Source organism: Wyeomyia smithii, chromosome 2 (assembly GCF_029784165.1).
Source record: "Wyeomyia smithii strain HCP4-BCI-WySm-NY-G18 chromosome 2, ASM2978416v1, whole genome shotgun sequence".
Classification (NCBI taxonomy): Eukaryota; Metazoa; Arthropoda; class Insecta; order Diptera; family Culicidae; genus Wyeomyia; species Wyeomyia smithii.
The window spans coordinates 3,184,609-3,210,927 of record NC_073695.1 but is presented as its reverse complement, the minus strand read 5'-3'; the positions used below and the strand labels follow the sequence as shown (position 1 = coordinate 3,210,927).

General features: G+C 41.6%; 2 protein-coding genes across 2 annotated transcripts in view; one reads left to right on the top strand and one right to left on the bottom strand.

Moving 5' to 3' along the window:
• LOC129726064 (uncharacterized) overlaps positions 1 to 26,319 on the top strand; it is a 139,047-nt gene that overhangs the window by 86,658 nt on the left and 26,070 nt on the right. The window lies entirely within an intron of this gene.
• Positions 856 to 26,306, bottom strand: LOC129726065 (prion-like-(Q/N-rich) domain-bearing protein 25). The gene is made up of 8 exons (XM_055682659.1): positions 26,067 to 26,306; positions 25,763 to 26,007; positions 3,125 to 3,350; positions 2,830 to 3,063; positions 2,525 to 2,775; positions 2,252 to 2,465; positions 2,057 to 2,195; positions 856 to 1,997 (listed from the first exon to the last, which is right to left on the bottom strand). The coding sequence occupies exons 1-8, from the start codon at positions 26,236 to 26,238 to the stop codon at positions 893 to 895; spliced, it is 2,586 nt and encodes an 861-aa protein (XP_055538634.1). The 5' UTR covers positions 26,239 to 26,306; the 3' UTR covers positions 856 to 892.

The window sequence follows — 26,319 nt, the reverse complement described above, 5'->3', positions numbered from 1 at the left end:
GGTTCATGTCCTCTAGCACCACCTGGACGTTGTTCGCGACATACCACTCCATCTTTCCTCTTCCAGTTGCCGTATAATATTATTGCCCAGGAAGCTGTTTAAAGTCTGCCTTTACGTAAGTTTCCTGGCAGTCGACAAACTTTCTCCAAACACCTCTATTGCGTTGGTGACGGTTGATTTGACCACATTCACAAATTTTGAAGCGTTTTGAAGCGAAGTGTAAATGTCAACACCAAACATAAGGCAAACATAACACACATATTAAAAACCAGATCCTCGTTTACTCGTTAGTAACAGAGGAGAAGGCTTCTGATTCATGCTCGCTGCAAATTTCACATTCTACCTCGCATTGAATAAGATTTTGTATTATATTATTCTCTTGCTAGAAACCTAGTAATTATATTTTTATCCCAGCTTGTATCTCAGATATTAAAGCCGTTTAAGAACCAAAGTGTGGAAAAGTGTGAAAAGTATGTAGGGAACAACCTCTAAATGTATCAGATGTCCACTGTTCATAGCCCCAAAGGAAACGTACGATTCAGTTAAACACAAACTGTTCAAGTTGAATGATGCCATCCTCGATATTAGCATTGTCGGCATGGGTACTAAGATGGTGATAGATGAGATTTGTTGTGCAATAGTTCGAATAGTAATAGTTGTATAGAAACATTATACAATAATGTTGTGACGTTAAAAATTAAACACACTAATAAGCAATGTTCATTCTGACGCCTCGGACAAAAAGGTAATGAAATAAATGTCAATGTTGATCAAGTCCATCGCTTGATGAGATATTATGGATTTCATCAAACCGGGGTCGATTAGGTTTCTTTATCAGAATATTTTTTCCGTCTATTTTACTAGATTATGGCGCATTTATTTTTGAATCATTTTAACTAACGAACGAAGTTCGTCTCACACAAAATGCAACCGTAAACGAGAGTAGAACTGCAAGCAGTGAGTTACCTGGTCGGCTGGCTGGATTAGGCTTACGAGTCGATGTCGGTGGTTGCATCGTTGTGCTTACCGTGGGTGTGATGTCCGTAGAAATTCGATTGTTACACTCGTTGAACAGGCACACTTCACACCGCGAAGAACCAGCGCACTCGGCAGGGTTAGTGGGAGAGCATTTCCGTATTGTGCGTCCATCCTGTTGTACGATCGTGTAGCACTGATCGCTACTGCTGTAGGTAGCGCAGTAAGGGGCCGTACCGGTTTGGGCATTTTTACAGGCCGAATCCTGCGTCGAGTCACACTGAAAACATCTTCTCCAACCATCGGGATATTCCAAAGAGTTGCATTTGCCGGTGGGTGAGGAACACAAGCTGCAGTCAGTGCCTCGTGCGCATAGCGCCAGGGCTGCAGAGTCCAGATCATTGACGCATCCTCGTTCAGTTACAGAGCTTGTAAGAAGTCTTGAATAACATTGGGTGTTCAATGGATCACTGCAAGGTTCGGCATCCAGTTTGGATGCTTTACCGATGCAGTCCGGATCATGTGCGCTACTGCATTGTACACAACTGCTTCTGGGTAAATATTTAGAAGGTTGGTTGCATCCTGCTCTGGTACACGTCTTGCAGAGATCAGCGTTTGCATTGCAAGTCGCAGCCTGAGTAGAGCTAAGTGCGCTTTTACATCCCAAGCGAACCAGTTTCCCGGAAGAATCCATTTGAATCATACAACTATCACCTTGTTGGTAGGTTGGACAGTACTCCAGTTTGATTGAATCGTGGGAAAAACAGGAACCTTCCTGACAGGTGTAGCAGGCGAGACGATCGGCAGGATGAACAGCCGTGTTGCACCGATTGGTGCTACAGGTGCTACACGTTGAAGATTGAGTCGAACATTGCTGTTGTTCTTGCGTTGTCAGGGAAGATAGGCATCCGCGTCGAACGACTGCAGAACTGTAGATCGTCACACAGGTGGTACATTGTACCACACTGGAGATTGCCAAAGCATTGCCTATACAACCAGGATCGTTACTAGAAGTACACGATCTAAGAAAACGAGTTCATAAATGGTATGGTAATGGTTCATGAATTTACAAGCTACTCACACACACTCGAGATAGTTGAATGTTTTATCCTGTGCGTTGCAGTTATTGCCGGTACAGAAGTCACACTTGTTGCTGTTTGCCTGACAGAAGGACACTTCGGCATCAGTCATTGACGACTGGCACTTTTTGCTTCGAGTGACTGAAAAAAATACAGATAATTTGCTGCTTTGCAATACCCTGAATTGTGCAACTCACTGCCCTGCATAATTTGCACACAACTGTCATGGGGATTCGGACAATATTGGTCCGAAGCTGTGTTAACTACACACTTGATGCGATCTGCCGGAAATATTCCCGTATTACAGGCTGCCCCATCTTCGATAGCACACATCTGGCAGTTTTCGGAAGATTTGCACTCAATGTCGGCTGCAGGTGTCCCAAGACAACCTCGCTCGGTAACCATTCCGATCTGTGGGAAAAAATTGCTCAACACGATCATCGATCAGTAATGAAAATGGGTGAACTTACGACTCTCGTGTAACATTGGGCTTCTTCGCTAACTTCGGTGGTCGGTGCTGGACAACGCACGACAGAGTTCGGATTGGTAATGCACTGACCGTTGATAACCGATGAACAATAGTGGCACTGGTGATCCTGTCGGCTGTTCAGATTGCATCCATCAGTGAGGCACAGCTCACAGCTGACATCGTCCGCGTCATCGCAGACGTCCTTATCCTGACTGCTGAGCTCTGCTTTGCAGCCTCGCCGTACCGGATTGACTGTTTGAAGTGAACGATTAGTAAATATTTATGGGTTTTAAGTACAGAACTTACATCCATCAAATAAACTGAAGCAAACATCGTCAACATTCTGGCAAGCTTTGATTTCCACAGACGACCGGAGGCAATCCGTTCCTTGACAAGTGTAACACCGACGACTGGCGCTGAAATCGACCGTGCCCTTGTTGCATTCATTGTTGACACAATATGAGCAGCTGGCAGAATTCGTCTGGCAAATAGATTTATCCGTTTCAGCTAACGAACTCTCGCAGTTTTTCGCAACGGTTCCTGTGGTCAACAAACATTGATATTGTTTTTTTTTTGTAAAATGTTGTAATAGCAAACTAACCATCACTACGTCGGACGCTCACACAGCTCTCGGACGGATTGTCACAGTAGCCGGTGTCTGTCGCTGCATTGCACGCAGCTCCAGTGCACTTGACACACTTTTGTCTGTCGGCTGGATATACGCCATTGTTGCAGTTCTCGCCCGTACATGTTTTGCAGAGCGATCCATCGCAGATGTCCAGGTCGGACTGCGATTGGACGCAACCGCGTTCCGTAACGCTGCCGATCTAAGTGAAACATGGTAGAAATTCATCATGATTTTTTGGTTCATTATGGCTCTTGTCAATAATTGTTAACATTGTCAAATTGCTGTCAATTCCAGCCGCCATTATGGAGTTCAAGTTGGTGAATTTCGGTTTCTGTGAAACCTATCCTAATATGAATATTTTAGGAACCCGGACGATATCCAGAGGCCGTAAATCGATTCCAATTACCTTTTTGAATCTCTTTAGGGTCACCACATAATTATCAGAAAATTGTTTGAATGGTATTGGATAAAAGTTTCTGACTTTCAAATAGTCTGTCGTAATGTTAGAGTCAGAGAGAGTTTCAAGAGAACTATAACTGAAATTTACCGCTGCAAACCGTCAAGTTGATTGATTCCAATCTAGTGTAAGCTATTGCAAAAAATACATTGACATAAGACAGGCTGTCGTAATTCTACGATAATCTCTTTTTTTCTTTTTTTTTCGATTTCTAAGCTCACTCACAATAAATTTGACGTCCATGACATTTATATTGACTTTGTTTATTGGCTCCAAAGGGAATAGGAGGGTAACTGGAATTTCCAACATCCCCAGAGACAGAAAAAGAAAAATGTTCTTGAGAATGGCAGAGTATTAAAATTAACAAATTGAAGAACTTAAATTCACAAATTGGAATCTTGAATGAACATGGGACTAACAATTATTTTTAGTTTACTAAAACACTGCGAACAAAAACGGCTTAGTTGGAATTAAGTTACAATCTTCAATGCGCAGAAGTTCAGCAGCTTCCGCTTTGTATAAGATCGATAACGGTGCCAATTACGTCTTTATGGCCGGTTAAGGGGTTATATACCTTTTTAGTTTTCAAAAAACCGAAAAAAATTTCATTGTATTATCTTCAAATACAACATCTTGAGAACATTTTCACAAATTTTCATTAAGATCTGAGCAATAGGAAGAAAGTTAGAGCGATTTGCAGTGCGCCTCGCCACGGCCGCATAAGCTAAACATGAAACTTTACACGCGATTATCTCGGAATAGTGTTTTCCGAAAAATGACTGCCGTGATCCTGATTGCGAGAAAACTACTGAACCGATTGCCTTCATATTTTATTTGAATATTTTGAATTTTCGTTATTAAATTCGCCGGTCCTTGAACGATCGCTTCTTGAAACATACAGTTACATTTTGCCGCAAAAAAATTTTAATGCAATTTTTAGCGCTCAAAACGTGAATTTTTTGGGTAAAACGTTCCCATTTTCACTGAAAACAAAATACTCATAAAAGCGATCGTTCAAGGACCCGGCACACTTCTAAACTAATGAAATATTATGAGTTTCTTGATTTCGGTTGACCCGCTGAGTCTCTATCAGGATCACCGCAAGCCTCTGCAAAAAAATAGCGTTTCGGGGAAACGGCCATCACTCCAGTAATAATTGGTATCTCTCAAAATCAAATGTATTTTTTTGTTGTTGATAAACTGTACATACCCTTCAGAAACATATCCCTTTGATGCAATGAAAATGGTGCTATGCACTTAAAAATAGATTCAAACTTCCCTCATTTTTCTCGACCAAGAAGGTATATAACCCCTTAAGAAAGGAAGAACGAAAGTGTTACAATCGTTGTTGTCATAGACCGAGTTTACCTCTGCATCTCTAATGACTAGAATGGTTTGATTCTTCTAGGATTCCAACTATTAAGTTTCATCTCATAGAGATCCGCTTCAAAATTCACAAAAAACTTGAGTCAAATGTAGATATGCCTGCATAGCTGAAATCCAAAATATTCTAAAAGAGATGAAAGAATTAGGTTTCTACTCGTACAACTTGTTTATAATATGCACATAACAGATTCAAATAGGTTCAATGAGAATAAGAAGTCGTAAAATTTTAAGTTTATGTGGAAATGAAAAAAAATTGACGCTAATTTTCCAACAAGTTTTTTTTAACTATAGATTTTGAGTTGGCCAGTCTTAGCTGATAAATTTTTGCGAGGCTGAGAGTACGGCACTTCTGCTAATCGCTTCCACCCGACACGAAAAGAATGTGAATGGCTTCCTTCCAAGCCGCAACCAAGCGTGGCTGAGAGCTCCATAGGTCCGGTTCTGCTGGTTACCAACCCCAAATGAGATATTTATGTTGCGTACTTTCTTGATACGAAATAACAAATCTTTGCCTTATGTGAAATTGAGAGAATGATATAACTTGAAAGAAAGGCGGGGCCAATTACAACAAGCTTATGCAATAAATATCGCGGAGCGAGGTGATATTATTTCTATCAAATTGAAACTGGGTTTAAAATTCGTTGTGGATGCGCTGTAGTGTGATGATTATCACAACCCGCTAATAATATGCATAATAATTTATCTGATCACCAAGGCATAGGTGTTCAAAATCCGTTCTGTGGTAGCAAGGTTATAAGCATATGAAAATGATATTATATCATCTGTCTTCGCTAGAGTATGCGAACAGAAAACAAAGTCATGATCGGATAGTATTGACTTGTTCAAATGATTTTCATTTTATTTTTTCACAGGATAATTAGTGAAAAGATACGCCAATTTTTATACCAATAATTTAGGAAAAGCGTAACTCATAGATTAAAACATTAGTGCTCAAGATTTGTTCCATGCATTCATTCAATGCATTGCATGCATTAAATTTTTTGATATTCAGCTTAACTACTCTTTAATACATGATAAAAAGGTATGCCGATTATTACACCACCAGTTTGGGGCAACCTTCACCTTTCGATCAGGCTGTTGGTGTTCAATATTCATTCGTTATACTTTCCACAGCATGTCATCCTCTTAAATTAAGACGTAATCCTACGTAAAAAAATTATCATCGAATCACGAAAAATATTTTTGCTGTCGAACTACTTTCAATACGGATTTTTTCCGACTGTTGTTTATTTTTTTTCATTTCAAATGAAACAAATAACTGTTTGAATTGACGGAATGACTGACGCAAAATATGACTCATTCCTTTTCTTCTGTGTGGTATTTGAAATAAGCACCGCATCATAACATTTGGTGATACTTTCCGAACGCGTAAGCAGAGTTTGCGACCATTGAAATTGTGTTCCAGATCTTACAAAAAGCAGGCTTTTGAAGTGTCGACGTCGAACCATATGACGGCATCTATTTAGTACCTCACGCAAGTTTTGATCAATATTACCACCCCCTCCCTTACCCCGCCTTATCACGTTTTGTCACGTACGGGTAGCAAAACTGACAAAAGTCTCTTCGACTGGAAGGTTCTAATTAAAAACGGCTGTGGTTAAATAATGAACTAAAAAATTTCCAAATAATTTTTAACCTTTAAACATTTTTTGTGTGACGCCACATAACTTCAACTCCCGTTCGTTCGCCTTATATTTGTTTTTGAGATGAGGTTATTTACTGCGTTGTAACTTTTGCGTACTTGCACGCAAAAGTTGGATGGTGCGAAACCAGTACAAAATTGTGCGTTTTTAAAGCAATTGTTGATGTGATTCGGAACCAGTACAATGATTGCGTGTTGGGCATAACGCAATTAATGCTCTAGCGTTTCTCCAATGTATTTGGCAGCTTCAAACTACTACACCTAAACAGTTCAAGCAGCATTGCAAAGCGAGCGAGAAGCAAAACCATTCTCCTCCTTTCTGCTTGAGGACGAGACATATGCTACGCTTTTCAAGCCTTTTGCACACACGCTTTCGAGATACTTTTTCTTCTTCATGCATTCCACTGAATAGCAGCAATCACGCACCGACAGTATGAGTGAGACTAACAACACTGGTATCAAGTATGTACAGCACGGGTGTCTCGCTCATTTCTTGAAGCAACAAGGTATCGCCTTGCGCGTCGCAATCCGAACCGAAAGAGAAGCGAAAGAGCAACCTGCAAATTGTAAGTGACGTGTCTAGTCTTGTCGCACATGCATGGAAATTCTACGAGCGAGAGAGAAATTTCTCTCGTCGCTTGCACTGCACCATGAGTAGCAGTCACTAATACACTCGACGTGAGACATAAAGTGTCGGTATATGATACATATTCTGATTTCATTCTATGTCAATGTATTCGCAGTACAACTGTTGCGTTATGCGTTTCACACATTTATTGTGCGATTTCTGTGCAACATTTGTGCGAATCGGGAAGACACAATGATTGTACAAGACTTCAACTTTTGCGTGTGGATTAGAAGTCGTCCAAAAAGTGTGGGTCTCTAAAACGAAATGTGATAAATTGCTTTGAATTTCATTATCACGCTGAGGTACTGATGAATAGCAGAAGCAAAATTAAAAACTGGTAATGACCATTGGCATGATAAGGGAAGCAATATTTAAAACTGAGCCATGAACTTGCAAGTGTTTCTACAGCAAAAGAGTAAAAACGAGAAAATTGAATAGAAATTGATAACTGGAGTTGAATCCTCAAATTTCTGGAAATAATCAAAGATAAATCGCTATACAGATAATCTCTTTTTTCACTCTGACCATTTGCCATATTACAATCTTACCACAACGCACTGTGGGGCAGAACCCAAAAAAGTCGCGACAAAACTAAAAGAAATGAAATTCAGTTTTCAAGCCTCATTTTATTCTCTACTTGCAGTAGACATGTTATCGACTGGAAATCATGATAATTCACTTTGAAAAATAATTTAGAAAATGTGCTATAATATTGTGAAAGTGAGGATTTACAAGGCTTGTAAAATGGAAGAAAAAATTTTCACAGATGTTTTCCAGTAGCGCATGCAAACACTTAGAAATTAATTAGCTAACCCATGATCCTCATAAAACAGAGTATACACTAATAGATTATGTGATATTAAGGGGGGACCATACTTTAGAAAGTCAAAGAAATCGAATTTTTTTTTTGCTTTTTTGGAATGCTTACACATTCAGAAATGTTGTGCCAAAAGAATTTTTTTGATATCTGATCGCGTTCAAAAGTTACAGCTAAAAGTATGGGGTCACCTAGAGAGAATTAGCGGAGACGTTTTATGTTGCTCTGTTCGAACAATGCACGCGCATTTTCTGACCAAATATATACAATAAGTAACGTTTAGTCGGACCTAAACTCACAAATATATTTACACCGACATATTGGAACTCACACATACATACATGTACACACACACACACACACACACACACACACACACACACACACACACACACACACACACACACATACATACACATAAAGTGCGTAATTGTACGAATTTTCTTGTAGTCTGTTAATTGGTCACACACACACACACACACACACAAAGTGTGATAAATCGAAGGGGATTAATCAGTTAATTAATCAGATTCGATAAAACGAATGGTGAAAGACAGCAACCCATAGTTCCTCCTGTGCATAGGGGGAATAGGGGCATAATGAGCACCCTAACTTGGTTGCTGATTTAAGCATGGAAAACGACAGAATTTTTAAAGTGTCTACAGTGCAAAGCTTGCATTAACTATCTATAATTAAAGGTACACTATTCACAAATTGAAAAGTTTATCGTATAATGGTGAAAAACACAAATTAGATTCATGCATCAAAAACAAGCAATCAGTCGATGTGTGGGGCACAATGAGCACCCACGGAGTATAATGAGCTGAGCACTCTTGTAGAACATATCTTGAAACTGTGTAGAAGTACAACTAATGGGCCACCGTTTGTCGCGGGATGCCGTGATATTTGGCGGCTTGTTTCGTGAATGTCCCGTCTCGCCTTATGGCGCCAAATTCTGCCTGCAGTCCCTTTTTCCCACCATATTGCATCCGCCATTTTTTTTTTTTTTAAATATTGTACCGGATACGTCTTCTGCGTTCAAGGAAATAGTAAGTAACACATTTCTAAACAATTTACTTCATTGATTATATATCGTTGTTTAAAACTTTAACGCGTTTTTCTCGAAACCATGTTTTTTCAACTGCTGGTAAATTTTTCTTAGCATCTACTGAACCGATTTTGCTGAATTTTTAACGTAGAACTACGTTTTTCTTTAGCCTACCACATAGGGATGTAAATAGGAAAACTATTAACGAAAAGGGGACGAAATATGTCCCTTTTTAAATGCTTATAAATCGGTTTGTTTTCAACCGATTTCCCTCATTTCTGCAGTAATTGTTTGGAAAATTATACACGCATCCACCCAAATGTAGAAAATTGTTGATTGATTATGCAAACTATTGTACTATTGATAATTGTCAAGCCTTGTTTAAACGAAAATTACGTCCTCTGATTGGTCGTTATATGATTGCTTCCCAAGCACGGTCGACAGAATCATATACCTTGCAATTGAAAATAATAAAGATAATAAAGATCGTCATCACTAAATCCAATTTTGAACAGCAAAATGCCTTTTTTCAAGGCAAATAAACAAGTCATTGAAAGTTAATAATTTTTGACAACGTAAGCAAGCATTCTGTGCGGATTCTAGCAGTTACATCTGTCGCGGCCGTCTAATTTACAGAAGGTGAATTCCACAGTGCATGTTGTCCGTGTATCTTAACTCCCACACTGTTGGGGCAGCACAAAGGTTGCGATCAGCAACCGATTTTGAACAGCAAAATGCCTTTTTGGCGTAGAACTATGTTTTACTTTAGCATACCACACACGGATGCAAACTGAAAAACTGGGACAAAATTTGTCCCTTTTCAAATGCTTATAGGTCGGTTGGTTTTCAACCGATTTTCTTCATTCTTGCAGCAATCGATTGGAAAATTATACACGCATCTGTCCAAATGCAGGAAAATGTTGTTTGAATCTACGAACTATTGCACTATTGAAAATTGTCAAGCCTTGTTGAAATAAAAATAACGTCCTCTGATTGGTCGCTTGCTTGCTGTGTGTATATGATATGGTATCATGTGTGTATGTGTGTATGTGTGTATGTGTGTATGATATGGTATGATGTGTGTATGGTATAATGATATGGTATGATTTGTGTGTGTGTGCTGTGTATGGTTTTTAACTCGGCACGATCTGCTAACTGCTGAAACCGGTTCACGAAATTCACAACCCTTCATTAATAGACATTATAACTCATTACCCAAGTAAAAATATTGGTTTTATCAAAGTTTTATAGCGCTCAATACAGCCAAAAAAGCGCTATAAAACTTTGATAAAAACAGTTGTGTTACTAGGGTTATGAAACACTCAATGCATTTGTTAATAGTGTACGTAGTTCTACGTCATTTATGCGGTCGTGTCTTGGATACAACCTCCTACTTTTTTTTAACATGTAAAAATGGATTATCTAACTTACGTAGCCGTTTTTTGTTTTCTGAGTTTTTCAATGTTTTATGATTTTTCAAATAGTGATTTTTCATTAAAAAAAAAAAACATTTTTTTTACTAAAATGGCCGCCATTTTGGCAATTTTTGGAATTTTCAAAAACGACTACGTAACAAGATAGAGAATATGTTTCTATATACTGAAAAAAAAAAATTCAGCCCGATCGGTCTACTAAAAAAAAAGCAAAGCCTTGGTGCTACATTCCGATTCGGAACTTGACCTTATGTTTACTATACACAGACCGATCGGTCTACTAGAAGCTGAGAAAAGCTTACCACCAGTTAGGTACTGATTTAGAGAGAGTATCCACGTTCCCAGATGTCAACAGTGTTATACTCACTATATTTACATTCACGACATGGAAAATACATCTTCAAATTTACCTTAATCAAAAGCCAAAATAGTCAAACACTTCACTTTACTCTAGACAGCCAAAAAAAAAATATGAAAATTCATGATTTTTCGACCTTCTAGAGTAGGGTCCCCCTTAAGACAGTTTTGTTGAAAATAGGTTCGTAGGAGGCATAGTGTGTAAAACAAGTTTTTTTATAACTTTTCCTCATTTTCGGCTATATGAAAAACATAAAGTTCTACGTTGTTCTGCTATGACACTATTATTGTAGTAAAATACAAGGTATTGGCTAGTACTAAACCAAAAATCAGCTGCTACTAGTTGCGACTTACCGAGTAATTCGAGTTTTCGCAACGATTGTTTTCATGTCAATTCATATAAAAAATCGTCAATCAGCAGTGTCCGTATCGATGTTTTTCCTACAATAGGCTTTGCCGAATGCCGGTGTATGCAACGCGACCATGATTGTGTTCGGGGGTCTTTCGAAACTGACGTCCAGTAGTATTAAGACCCCTCGGAAATAATTATTAGTACTAGGAAACAGTTTGTTATTGGGTGAACAGTGTTTTAAACAAAAGTAAGCGTTTAGTATTCATGTTAAATGGTATAAAATTGAACAAGAGGAGCTCTTAGAAAGGTAACATGACCAACTAATCTTCCATTGAACAATGTTCCTATTTGAAACATCTTATCACAAACAATAACATTAAAACTATATTTTACATTCTTTCTTAAATATGATAACACATCATAGGTTGACAAAAAACTATACAAAGGCAACTACAAACCTTCAATAATTCATTTCATGATGACTCGAAAGTTCGAATACATCTAAAATTGAAACATATGTACTTAAGTCCCAGATATAATTCGAAACTGAAATTTTTGGTTTATGAATAATGAAAATGGTATGGAAAGGTGGTCCCGTGGCTCTGTGGTTAGCGATGTCGGTCGTCTAGCTCTCCCACAAGGTTGTGATATCGGGTTCGATTCCCGATCGAGTCGAGGATCTTTTCGAGCTGAAAATTTTTTCGACTTAGCACTGGGGCACGGTGTATCGTTGTACTTATCCTACACATACAAAATGTGCCAAAAACAATAGGGACCATCCATTAATGATGTCACGCGTTTAGGGTGGAGAGGGGGTTTCAATTATTGTGACATTTTGTGACATATAGGGGAGGGGGGGTTAGCTTGAGTGTGACATCACATAACCACAGAGATCAACTCAGAACTATTTATGATATTTGCATCATTCATTTATAGTTCTACGATCCCTTTTTTGCTTAAGATTTTCTTTAGATAAAATAAATGACAATTTTTTTTCTCGTTAAAAAAGCATAATGTTCGTTAATTCTGTTTTACCGTGCATGTTCGTTTATGAATGACAGCGCAATTTCATTAATTTTCAGTGTTTCTTAATCTAATCAATACAAAAATTGTGACAAATTGTTCACGTGGACAAAACGTAAATAAAAATGCTTGGTTATTGTAACATGTGGAGAAGATTTGGATTGCGAATTGTTTGAAGAAGAGGAACTCAATATTGATGGTCTTTTAAAAATCAGCAATGATGCTGCAGTTACTGTCTCGGCTTTCTCTGTCGTCGATATGCGACTCCATCAGCAGCATCCTTGGACTAAGAACTAAACGCCTTTTCTAGTTATCTTCTACAATCTTCTTTTCCTTTTAGTTTCAGTTTTTCTTTTAGTAAACTCGTTCTTATTAAGAAAAAGTGCATTCCTAACAAATTTCTCGATTTTCAATCAATTATTACCAAAGAAGGGGCAGGGGGTAATAAAAACGTGACGTATTAAAGGGGGGGGGGTCAATGAAGTTGTGACAGCTTGTGACAATGAGGAGTTAATTTTTTCCTAATTTTGCGTGATATCATTAATGGATCGTCCCATACCAATAACGAAATCGCTCAACTAATCTAGTTGATCGAGACCGCTATTAGCCCCAAGGCTAAGCGTGCGATGTTGTTTTATATTGAATAATAAAAATAATTTTATCTCGTTAACGGTCAGTTCTACAGTTGTAATATGTTCGACAACTTTATGCCAATTGATGATATAAACAACTTTCCCGAAGAAACAAAATGGCTAGCACAATTTATTCAGAAGATAGATGTCAGCGCCATCTGCAGAAAAAAATTTAAAGCTACCTGAATACATTTTTTAATACGATGTTTTTACAACATTGACGAAGATATGAACACTCTGGAAACAACTGTGAAGGAGTTTCAGTGCTGAGAACGAGCATTTTCAAAAAACAAGTTTCGTCCCGGGTCTTTACGGGTTAATGTGAGCCGCGTACTGGTTACTAGCCGGGACATCTTTCGCAGCAAACTAACCTACGCTTACTTCAATCGTTTGCGTCGGATGTTGCATAGTAGTACAGATTGTGTGCTGCTTTCAATATGATTATTATCAAGCCACGTGGAAAAGGCTTTCTGTCGTTTTCATCGCAGTAGCTGGATAGTTTTCAATTGAAAGTCGTCAGGCGATAGTGTCGAGGTTAATCTTCGCTTACGATCGAAAATTACTTGTTTTATTTTCGAGTCCTTCAATGCAAGAGCTCCGCCTGTTACGATTCTCTTGGTTCAGTTTAGCCTTTACGAATAGACTTGAATTATTGAGAACTGTAGCAGAGGGTCCAAAGCCCCTGTAAAGGAGTATGGTTGCAACAGCTCTTAACCATGGCTGTTGCGTAAAATCCAATGGTTGAAACCCCTAAGCTAAGGTGTTATGCGACCCGTGCCGATGGATGACGTGGTGGGGGGGGGGGGGTGGTTAAGAAATACCCAGCCTCTAACGGAGCCTGTGGAGTACCAGGGCACCCTTCACAGTAATTAGCCCTTACTGCATCACGCGGGTCACTGATGCAGCGGACTCTTCTTTACCCAGCGACTCGTGGGAATTTTATGAACGACAAAACTTCACAAAATTCGGCCACCGGCAGCCTTTCTTTGCCGGAACCCATGGACTCATCGGAGCGTAGTCCAATAAAAACAAACGCACCGGGCAGAACGGAGGAAATGGAGCATGACAATGATTTCAACCTCGACAGCGAATCGCTGGACGGAGGACCCTCTGCTTCATCCTTAATCCTACTTTCTCCATAAGAGAATGACGAAAGTCAAATGGACTTAGTTCCCGGTCCACAGACAAGGCCCGATGACGAAGGGAAACCCGAATCATCGGCACCCATTGTCAAGCGACTTTCAAATGCGCAAAGGCGGCGACTGAGCAAAAATCTTCGCTCCGGTCTCTCGTACGAAGAAGCCAGGAAGCTGGCCCTCCTTCCAACAGAGCAGCCTGCTCAATCGAACCAAGTCTCCGTCAAGCGACAGCGGTCGGACGACTTGATGTCCCCAAACACCAGTACTAAGTGTCCACAGCCTAAAAAACTGCGGAACGGCACTGGTTTGGGGTCATCGGGTTCGAAACCGCTCCCGAAGGCCACATATAGGGACATGGTGGGAGCTATAAGCCTTGCGGTTACTTCTGCTACCCACCCCAGCTCCCTACTCACAACGGACCAGCTTCAGGCTGTCCGGACCTCCATCCTCGATCACATTGCGGACCAGGAAAATCCAACCACCAAGCCCAAGTTTACCGGTTGCCATCTAAAAAATGGCTTCCTGCAACTTGCCTGTGCCGACAACGACACAGTACAGTGGTTGGAAAGGGAGGTACCTTCTCTCGTACCATGGGAGGGAGCACAACTTCGTGTATACCACATGAAGGATCTGCCGAAGGCCAGACGGTATGTCGGTTACTTCGCGGACAGTGCGAACTCTCCGGACGAGAAGATTCTTCGTTCACTCCAGAATCAGAACGACCATCTCTCTACCAAAATGTGGCGAGTCTGTAACCGCAAATTGGTAAAGACCTTGGTCAAACTAGTTCTGAATATTGACGAAGAATCGGCCAAACTCGTTGAGAGTAGAAATAATGAACTGCACTACGGTTTCGGCAAAGCACGCATCCGAAAGGTAAGCGGAAGGCCGAACGTCACAGGCAAGAAAGACTCCGTCGCAATGTCAGGGAAGGTACGTGCGGGTAACTCCTCCGGGAGTACTCTGCCACCACCCAAGCAAAGCGATCCTGCGAATGGGCTAAAGGTTCGCGTGGGAAACTCCTCCGGGAGTGCCCCACAACCACCCAAACGCAACCCTGCGGTTGGGAAGGTACGCGCAGGATGCTCCCCCGTGAGTGCCCTGTCACCACCCAAACAACGCAACCCCGCGGCTGCTCGGACGGTTCCGCCGAAGACTCGCAAGAGTGTGAAGCATCAACCACCGAAAAGTCGCACCCCCCGGAGTCAAAAACCGCCACAGTGTGCGCGACGACCTTCTGTTGCCAATCGACTGCTGCAACCGAAGCCGAAGCCGAGTGAGGAAGAGCAACTTCCATCAACCAGCCAAACCGCTGTTGGCAGCCGTCAGCCAATACCAGGATCGTCTTCCGATCCGGACAAAGACGGCAACTTCACTGCAAAGTGAGCAGCCTTCGCTGCGTGCAAGCGAATCTCCATCACGCAAAAGGCGCCTCGGGTGTTCTTTGCAGGAGATTCGCCAAAGAGCAGCTAGCGGCTGCTTTCATCCAGGAGCCGTGGATCAACGAATCCAAAGTTCTCGGACTTAACGCTCCTAACGGTAGGTTAATCTACTGTGACACGCAGTCCAAACCAAGGACTGAAATTCTGCTAAATAGAGAACTAAAATGTTTACCTATTACAGAATTTATCCAACGCGACGTCGTTGCCGTCACGGTTGAAGTACCGACAACCAGAGGAAAGCAGGGAATGGTTGTCGCGTCGGCCTACTTCCCGGGCGACCAAGGTGATATACCGCCACCCGAAGTTGCTGCGCTCGTGCGGTACTGCAAGGCCATCAACAAGCCGTTTCTGATCGGCTGCGATGCCAACGCTCACCACACGATCTGGGGCAGCTCGGACACCAACACCAGGGGTGAGTACCTACTTGAATACCTTACTTCTAACGATGTCAATGTATGTAAGGTAGGGAATAACCCCACGTTTATAAACGCTATCAGACAGGAGGTCCTTGATCTCACTCTGTGTAGCGCCTCTATTTCTGAAAGGATTAAAAATTGGTATGTCTCCGATGAAACTAGTTTGTCGGACCACAGACACATCGTTTTTAATATAGAGGCTAACCCTCTGAAAAGAGAGCTGTTCGGAAATCCTAAGAATACAGATTGGGAACCCTTTAAGGAACACCTGATCGATTCACGAACTTCCAGTTACAGCAACATTCGAAATTCAGTTGACCTGAATTCGGCAGCAAATGATCTACAAAACAGAATCATGGATGCTTTCGACGCTAACTGTCCACTAACACAGCGGTCAGTATGCCGTGACGTACCCTGGTGGAATGATCAACTTAGTGACCTTCGTCGGGAAACTAGGCGGTTGTTCAACAGGGCAAAAGTCACGTCTAACTGGGACGACTACAGGGCGTCCCTCACTAAGTACAACGCCGAGCTACGCAAGGCTAAACGGATATCCAGAGTTAGTTTCTGTGAAAGAATCCAAACTCTGCCGGAAGCTACGCGGCTCCAAAAGGCGATGTCCAAAGACCATACTAACGGTTTAGGACAGGTGAGGAAAGAGGATGGATGCCTCACTGTCACTACCAAGGAAACGCTGGAGGTTCTTATAAACACCCACTTTCCTGGATCGACAGAGACCGAAGAACTGAATAGTGATGGGTCGCGGCAGGACAATTCGAGACATATGGCGTCTCGGGAGTCCATCCTGCTGGCCCGTCGACTGTTCACGGAAGCTTCAATAAGTTGGGCTCTAAGCTCATTCGACCCTATGAAGTCTCCTGGTCCAGACGGCATACTACCCATCTTTCTACAAAAATCGGCCGCAGTTATCATGGCCGAACTCATCAACCTCTTCAGAGCCAGCTTTATCCTGGGCCATATTCCGAATAACTGGCTGAAGGTGAAGGTAGTGTTTATCCCCAAAGTTGGAAGAAAGGACAAAACCCTACCTAAAACTTTCAGACCCATAAGTCTGACTTCATCGCTTCTCAAGTTGATGGAGAAAATAATGGATAAATATATCCGTGATGAGTTTCTTAAAGACTCCCCGCTGAACAGGAACCAACATGCCTATCAAAGCGGCAAGTCAACAGAAACTGCTCTTCACAGCTTAGTGACGTTGATTGAAAAGTCCCTCAGTTATCAGGAGACGGCGCTATGTGCCTTTCTTGATATTGAAGGGGCCTTCGATAACACGTCCTTTGCATCAATTGATACGGCTCTTTCTCATAAGGGAATCGACCAAACTGCAAGGAACTGGATACACGCAATGCTCTCTAAACTACAGACATGCGAAAATCGCTATATTCTCGGACAGTCAAGCAGCACTACTAGCACTTAAGTCCGTCAAATGCGCTTCCAAACTTGTTTGGGAATGCATTGAAACTCTACGGGAACTTTCCCGACAGAATTCGGTTTTTCTGTTTTGGGTGCCCGGACACTGCGGAGTCGAGGGTAATGAACACGCTGACTACCTAGCAAGACAGGGATCAGCTCAGCGGTTTATTGGCCCCGAGCCGTTTCTGGGTACGTCCATTTCCGCTATCAAAAGCGAACTACTAACTTGGGAAAGGCTAGAAATAGTATCCCAATGGCAACAGGCACAGTGTTGTCGCCAGAAAGCTACTTAGTCTAAATCGTAGTGACCTACGGATAATCACGGGACTCCTCACCGGACACTGTCCCGCTTTTTATCATTTAAAGAAAATCGGCGTAGTGTTGAACGACACCTGCCGATTCTGCAAATCTGAACCAGAGAGTTCAGAGCATTTGCTTTGCTCTTGCGAAGCTCTTGCTTCCTCTAGATACAACTTCTTAGGAAGTTACCTTTTAACTCCATACCAAGCATGGAGCTCCAATCCCAAGCAGGTCATTAGTTTCATCAACTATGTTGTACCTAGTTGGGGTACAGGTTTTTATCTAGCCAATATGCATCAGAATCGCGAGAACATTCATAAATTTCGATTTATGTTAAGAGCAATTGAGTTATTCTGACGAGTGGTCCGCTATAGAAAAGTGGTCCACTGTAGTGTAATTTACCCTACCTTACCATTTCGACTGAACAACAGCGTTCTTGTTGAACGAAAATGCGTCATGCTCTCAATTGCTTGCAATTTCGACAGTCTTCTGCTAAATTCCATCAAATTGACTCATACTTATTACTCTACTTAAAAACAAGAGAAAAGAAAATTGGATTTTCGATATTGTAGTGAGTGAAATGTAAGGATCTATAATAGGATGAGCATCAATCTTATTTCCCTAATGCACTTTTAGTTTGATGTTTTTTTTTTAATTTTTGCGAGTGCTAGCAATAACATTTTTTGAAAATATTTAGAAAAACAGTATGGGATAAATTACCCTATTCCCGATGGAATCAGTTTTTGTCTCGCAAAATGAACTTTTAACTTTTATTACTCACCAACTATATGCACAATTGACATAAACTGCTGAGTATTAAGAATTTGAAGATAATTTTTCGAGGTAAAATCTTTTATTTTTTTTCCGCCGTTTAGGGTCATTTTTATTACTTTCTTTTCTTTTCTTGTTTATTTATGATACAAGGTATGTTTTTGATAATAAAATTTGCAAAGGAAGAAAGTCAATAGGCGGAAGGGTTGTTATAAAGCTACGTAATTATCTACAGGGGGGTCTGACTTTGTGAGGAAATGCTACGATGGGGGAAGGGGGTTCAAAAAAACCTAAACAAAGCTATGTCATTTATGGATGCTCCTAACATAATATCACCCTTGGTCCTCCTGGTCTTTGTGCCAGAGAGATTTTAGCATCGCAATCTCACATCACGATGTTTATTCGACGTTTTTGTTGTTGTATGTTCTTCCGCCGTTTTTTCAAGTTATGTCTTTCCTAGTCTCGCAAAACGCAAAGAGACATTATTCCGTATAAAAAACAAATTAACAAAACTTGAAACTCATTTCGTGTTGGTAAACAGTCGAACTGGACTGATGGAGCGCTCAGTGATGCACAAAATAACATGCTGTATCGTGTTGCTGCTAGAAGAGAAGACAATCAATCTCGACGTAGTTGAAAGTTGAATGAAACATAGTGTAAACCCTCAAACTCTCAAATCAAGCAAATTTATACACTTCCTCCGTTGCCAATTAATCTAAAATTATCAATTACTTGAACATTGTTTTGCCTTAAACCAACTCACAGTCACAATAATTTTTCTCTTATCGACCCAGAAGCAACAAAATTTTTCAGTAATTCTCAAAAAGCTACAATTTTCAATTCAACCAGTTTCAAGAAAATTCTAATGGCAAATAATTGAATTGATTGAAGAAAAAAATTTCAAATACTTCGTTCGATTGTTTAACTGACAACGTGATTGATGCATTGCACGCAGGGATTTTACTTTGAAAATTTTCATCAGAATTTAAATTTCATCGTAACAATTTTTTGTGTCGAATGGTACAGGAGTAATAAATATTCGTTCAATTTTGGCATATTAATCGGAGTCCAAATCATGGGATGTGAACAATAAAATTTCATTCGTTGTTTTGCTTTCGTCTCGATTAGACGCAAATTGTTCATCTCCGTTTGAGTTTGCAAAATAACAATACACGAGTTATCGTACGGGTGTTTTTTTTGTCGATTATTTCTTGTGCTGCGCGATAACAATAGCCGGTAGTTTATCGGCAGAAACATCTTCTGCACACTGGTAGGGGCAGGCTACCCCGCCAGTGATCCGATACGCAGCTGATATATCAGCAAGAATAATTCTCCCGCACCGCTGTTACCCCGCTAGCAGCACGGACCACCACACGATCGAGCGAACTACAAGTGGCATCTACAAGGTCGCGTGTAGGATACGGCCACTGTGTCACAACACGAAGCTGGATCGTCATTGTTTGTTCTGCGGAGACGCTCGATTAATCCTACTATCAGCCGTGAGGTCGTGACTTAGACGTTCGGTGAAGTATTCACTTTAGAATTTTTATCATTATTATTAATAGTATTATTATTGTTATTATTATAATTATTATTACTATTATTATTATTATTATTATTATTACTATTATTATTATTATTATTATTATTATTATTATTATTATTATTATTACTATTGTTATTAGTATTAGTATTACTGCCTTTTTTTTAATTTTGATCCATTGTAGTTTGAAAAATTGTTTTTAAAATTTAATAGCAACTATTTGACCCCCCCCCCCACATTCGAATATTTATCGTTTGTGTGCGGTAGAGCGTAACGCTCCCGCAAAATGGACGACATGCAGGTGCAACTATTCCTGGATGTGGAAACAACTGGGGAAGAGATTGAGATCTCCCCCATCAATTCCCCTCTACCTTCCCCGCTACCTAGCCCCGTACCAAGGGTACCGGCAACACGGGTGAAAGCTTACCCAGATGCTTCGAAAGGTCCGTTCGTAGTTTACTTCAGGCCCATAAAGAAGCCTCTAAATATAATTCAAATCGGAAAGGACCTGGCAAAACAGTTTTCGGACGTAACCGAAATTACAAAGGTTAGACCGAACAAACTGCGAGTTGTTGTGAGTAGCTTGAAGCAAGCAAACGCAATTGCTAGCTACGAGCTCTTCACGAGAGAGTACCGCGTGTACATCCCTGCCAAGGACGTGGAGATCGACGGTGTGGTTACCGAAGGAAGCCTCACGGTCGATGACATTTTGCGTCACGGGGTTGGCTGCTTCAAAAACCCCCTGATTCAAGATGTAAAGATACTGGATGTCAAGCAATTGCATTCAGTATCCATCGAAGAAGGGAAGAAGAAATTCTTCCCTTCGGATTCCTTCCGTGTAACATTCGCCGGATCCGCACTGCTGAACTACATCTCTTTGGACAGGGTTCGTCTGCCTGTACGCCTGTTCGTACCGCGGGTCATGCATTGCCAAAACTGCAAGCAGTTAGGTCATACAGCCACCTACTGCTGCAACAAGGCACGCTGCAGCAAGTGCGGAGGCAATCATGCTGAGACCGCTTGCAGTGAGGATACTGAAAAGTGTCTTTACTGCGAGGGAACTCGGCATGACCTTTCGGCGTGTCCCGCGTACAAACAGCGCGAGGAAAAAATAAAGCGTTCCCTCAAGGAACGATCAAAGCGCTCTTTCGCAGAAATGCTGAAGAGTGCTGAGCCACCCTCGACAGGAAACATCTTTTCCTTTTTGCCAACCGATGAGGGTACATCTGACGATCCCGTCGAAGGGTGTTCTTATGCCATGCCAGAAGGATCTAGGAAGAGGAGAATGATCAACTCTCCTAATCTTTCTCGCAAAGGTCGCAAGATAACCCCTGACGGAATGACCAATAAGCCAACACAAAAAGGAAGCGGTGAAGAAAAACCGAAGCAAGTACCTCCCGGTTTCAATTTTAAATCAAACCAGGAGTACCCACCGCTTCCTGGGGCACCAAAAACCCCTCGGGCACCCATTTCTCGATCAGAAGATAAAATAGAAACAGGGTTCATAAAATTTTCTGATATTGTGGACTGGATATTTAAAACATTCAACATACCAGATCCCCTACAAAATATTCTTCTTGCCCTTCTTCCTACAGTGAAAACCTTTTTGATGCAACTAGCAGCAACTTGGCCCCTCATTTCAGCTATCATATCTTTCGATGACTAATACGGCGAAAGAGGTTAGGAATTTTATCACTGTATTACAGTGGAATTGCAGAAGTATCATCCCCAAATTCGATCTATTTTCTCACTTAATAAATACATACAATTGTGACGCATTTGCGCTCTGTGAAACCTTTCTCAATTCAAACGATCAACTCAATTTCCACGATTTTAACATTATTCGTCGAGATCGAGACTCACACGGTGGAGGGGTACTTTTAGGGATTAAAAAGTGCTATTCCTTCTTCCGAATCGACCTCCCCTCGATCTCGAATATTGAAGTCGTTGCCATTCAAACGAATATGGATGGAAAAGACCTATGCCTTGTTTCGTTATATATGCCTCCATCCGCGCGGATTGAACAGAAGCATCTCACTGATATAGCAGAGTTGCTTCCCGCGCCTTTTTTGATATTGGGAGATTTTAATTCTCACTGTTCGCTATGGGGGTCGCTGTACGACGACAACCGATCTTCTTTAATCTGTAACTTTATCGACGACTTCAATATGACAGTTTTGAATACTGGGGAAGCGACACGTGTACCTAATCCTCCAGCACGTGAAAGCGTGCTTGACCTATCCCTCTGCTCGACATCACTAGCGCTAGATTGCCGGTGGAAAGTAATCAACGATCCCCACGGTAGTGATCATCTTCCAATCGTTATATCAATTGCTAATGGTTCAACTCCCCCGAACCCAATCAATATTTCCTACGACCTTACACGTAATATTGATTGGAAGTGTTATGAGTCTATTATAGCGCAAATTATCGAGACTCACGAGGAACTTCCTCCGGAGGAAGAATACGCGTTCTTAGCTGGCTTAATAATCGACGCCGCGACTCAAGCTCAGACGAAACCGATACCCGGGGTAACGATTAGACAGCGCCCTCCCAACAAATGGTGGGACAAAGAGTGCTCTGAGCTGTACGCGCGAAGGTCCGCGGCGTATAAGGACTACCGGGAGTACGGCACTGTCAACCTGCTTTGAAAGTACGAGGCACTGGGCAGGCAGATGAAGAGCTTAGTAAAGGCGAAAAAACGCGGGTACTGGCGGCGGTTCGTAAACGCGTTGTCCAGGGAAACAGCGATGAGCACTCTTTGGGATACCGCCAGGCGCATGCGGAACCGTGACGTTTCGAATGAAAGCGAGGAGTATTCAGATCGCTGGATACTCGATTTTGCCAAAAAGGTCTGTCCAGACTCTGTACCGGAACAGAAAACCTTTCGCGACGCGTTATTAGTAACTACGGAAGAGCCTCCATTTTCGATGTTGGAATTTTCAATGGCTCTCCTGTCGTGCAACAATAAGGCTCCAGGGTTAGATAGAATAAAATTCAACCTGTTGAAGAACCTACCCGACTCTGCAAAAAGACGCTTGTTGAATTTATTCAACAAGTTTCTTGAGCTAAATATTGTTCCGCATGACTGGAGGGAGGTAAAAGTCATTGCTATTCGGAAACCCGGGAAACCTGCCTCTGATCACAATTCATATAGGCCGATTGCGATGCTCTCTTGCCTCCGGAAATTAATGGAGAAAATGATCCTCTTACGGTTAGACAAATGGGTCGAAACAAACGGTTTACTTTCAGATACTCAATTTGGCTTTCGCCGGGGCAAAGGGACGAACGATTGCCTAGCGTTGCTTTCTACTGAAATTCAACTAGCCTTTGCTCGAAAAGAGCAAATGGCTTCTGCGTTCATGGATATTAAGGGGGCTTTTGACTCTGTCTCTGTAGAAGTTTTAAGCGCGAAACTTCATTCGCAGGGACTTTCACCATATTTGAATAACTTTTTGCTCAATTTGTTGTCAGAAAAGCATATGTATTTCTCACATGGCGATTCGACAACTTCCCGAATTAGTTACATGGGCCTTCCCCAGGGCTCATGTTTAAGTCCTCTCTTATATAATTTTTACGTCAATGACATCGATGAATGTCTTGCAAATTCATGCACGCTAAGGCAACTTGCAGACGATAGCGTTGTATCCATTACTGGTAGCGAGGCTAGCGATCTGCAAGGACCATTGCAAGATACCTTAGACAATTTGTCTGAATGGGCTCTTAAGCTGGGTATCGAATTCTCTCCGGAGAAAACTGAGCTGGTCGTTTTTTCTAGGAAGCATAACCCAGCTCAGCTGCAGCTCCTACTAACGGGTAAAACGATCTCTCAGGTTTTAGTCGCTAAATATCTCGGGGTCTGGTTCGACTCCAAATGCACCTGGGCTTGTCATATTAGGTATCTGACACAAAAATGCCAACAGAGGATTAATTTTCTTCGTACGATTACCGGAACTTGGTGGGGTGCTCACCCAGGAGACCTTCTAAGGTTATACCAAACAACGATATTGTCAGTGCTTGAGTACGGCTGTTTCTGCTTTCGCTCCGCCGCGAACACGCACATTATAAAATTAGAGAGAATACAATATCGTTGTTTGCGTATTGCCTTGGGTTGCATGCAGTCGACCCATACGATGAGTCTTGAAGTGCTAGCGGGTATTCTTCCGTTGAAACATCGTTTTTGGAATCTCTCTTACCGGTTGCTAATTCGATGCACAGTTATGAACCCATTAGTAATTGAAAATTTCGAGAGGTTGGTCGACCTTCAATCTCAATCCAGATTTATGACTTTATATTTTGACTATATGGCTCAAGATATTAATCCTTCTTCATACGATTCCTCCAATGTCGCACTTTTAGCTACTTCTAATAATGCTATATTCTTCGACACCACCATGAAACAAGACATTTCTGGTATCCCGGATCAATTGCGACCCCAAGAGATCCCTAAGATTTTTTCCAATAAGTTTGAACATGTTAGTTATGATAAAAGCTTTTACACTGACGGATCTAATCTAGATGAGTCCACTGGCTTCGGTGTTTTCCACGAAAATTTTACCGCCTCCTACAAACTCGATGCTCCTGCTTCCGTGTACGTCGCAGAACTTGCTGCTATTCAGTGCTCTCTTGGAATCATCGAAACCCTACCCATAGACCACTACTTCATCTTCACAGATAGTCTCAGTGCCATTGAGGCCCTGCGATCGATGAAGCCTGTCAAGCACACCCCGTATTTCCTGGGGAAAATACGGCGGTTTTTAAGTGCTTTAACAGATAAAAATTACCGGGTTACCTTAGCGTGGGTCCCTTCTCATTGCTCGATTCCGGGTAACGAAAAGGCTGACTCTTTAGCTAAGGTGGGTGCTATTGACGGCGATATTTATGAAAGACCAATTGCTTTTGATGAATTTTATAGCATTTTGCGTCAGAGAACACTCAACAGTTGGCAATCATCATGGAACTCAGATGAACTGGGACGGTGGCTACATTCCATTTTTCCTAAGGTATCGACGAAAGCATGGTTCAAGGGGTTGGATGTAGGTCGGGACTTCATTCGCGTGATGTCCAGACTTATGTCCAATCACTATACGTTAAACACGCATCTCTTTCGTATAGGGCTTGTAGACAGTAATCACTGCGTTTGTGGCGATGGCTACCATGACATCGAGCATGTTGTTTGGTCGTGTACCGAATACTGTGGTGTTAGGTCTGAGCTTATAGATTCCCTTCGGGCCCGAGGAAAACAACCGAACGTACCCGTTAGAGACATTCTGGGAAGCGGTGATCTCCAGTACATGACACAGCTATACGTGTTCATAAAACACGCTGGTATTAAAATATGAAACTCTTCTATCTATTTGTTAGATTACCATTCTCGCTACACGCTGAAAGAAGATGATACACTAAGCTGGAGACACCCAAACGAAGACTCGGCATCTTCATGTTCACGCAGACACCTCAGTCCAAACTGCTCAAATAGAACATCACTGCTTAGCCATGTACAAATAAATAAATCGTATAACTCAATATAGTTGAAATCAAAATTGTAACTCCCCTCCTCTCACCTTAATTCCCCACTAGCTCGTAGTCGGCCGCGAGAATAAAGAAAAGGCCTCCCTCTTTTCCCTGCTAATTTAGAATTTAAAAAAAATGTACTTGGCTCAGTTAAACATAAATTGTATCGTGCCGTGTCAAATAAACTATTTAATTTAAAAACAAACAACAATAAAATTTCACGTAATCCTGCGTGAGAAAAAAATTTACTCACAACTCTCGAATAGCACTGACTGTCGGTAACGTCCAGTGTGGCCGCTCCGCACTGTGCCGCGGTCAAACTGGAAGGATCACTGACACACTTCTCATTAAGCACCGAGGAGCACACGGTACACTTATGGGTCGAGCGGCTCATCAGATTGCAAGAATCTTCGGTGCAAACTTCACAATCATTTCCGGGACACGCATTTTGCTCGGTCTGGGCCAGTGACGACCAACATCCTCGCTGGGTGGGAACATCTGCAGAACAAATCAACTGTTATAAAACTTCAGCAGCTCGTAAAATTGTTGCTTCATACATCCACTAAACTTGGTGTAGCACTTTTCCGACACTCCGTTGCAAAGAATCTGCTGACCGATGGTGGCACTATTTATACAATCACTTCCACTGCAAGAATAGCAGTTGAGGGCTTCCGTTGTTCCTAACAAGATGGCACCAAGGACTGTCAGAGTTACACTTCGACGGATCATTTTGCTTAATATTACACTAACTAGTACGGAACCACAGCTTATCTACCATCCTACTGGTGAGGGCCAAACTCGCGCGGGTCT

Excerpts from the sequence above, each read along its gene's own strand:
- LOC129726065 (XM_055682659.1), bottom strand. The coding sequence starts at position 26,238 with ATGATCCGTCGAAGTGTAACTCTGACAGTCCTTGGTGCCATCTTGTTA. Across the intron at positions 3,351-25,762 it reads GTCAGTGCTATTCGAGAGTT|ATCGGCAGCGTTACGGAACG; the intron begins GTGAGTAAATTT and ends TGTTTCACTTAG. Across the intron at positions 1,998-2,056 it reads TTCAACTATCTCGAGTGTGT|ATCGTGTACTTCTAGTAACG; the intron begins GTGAGTAGCTTG and ends TCGTTTTCTTAG.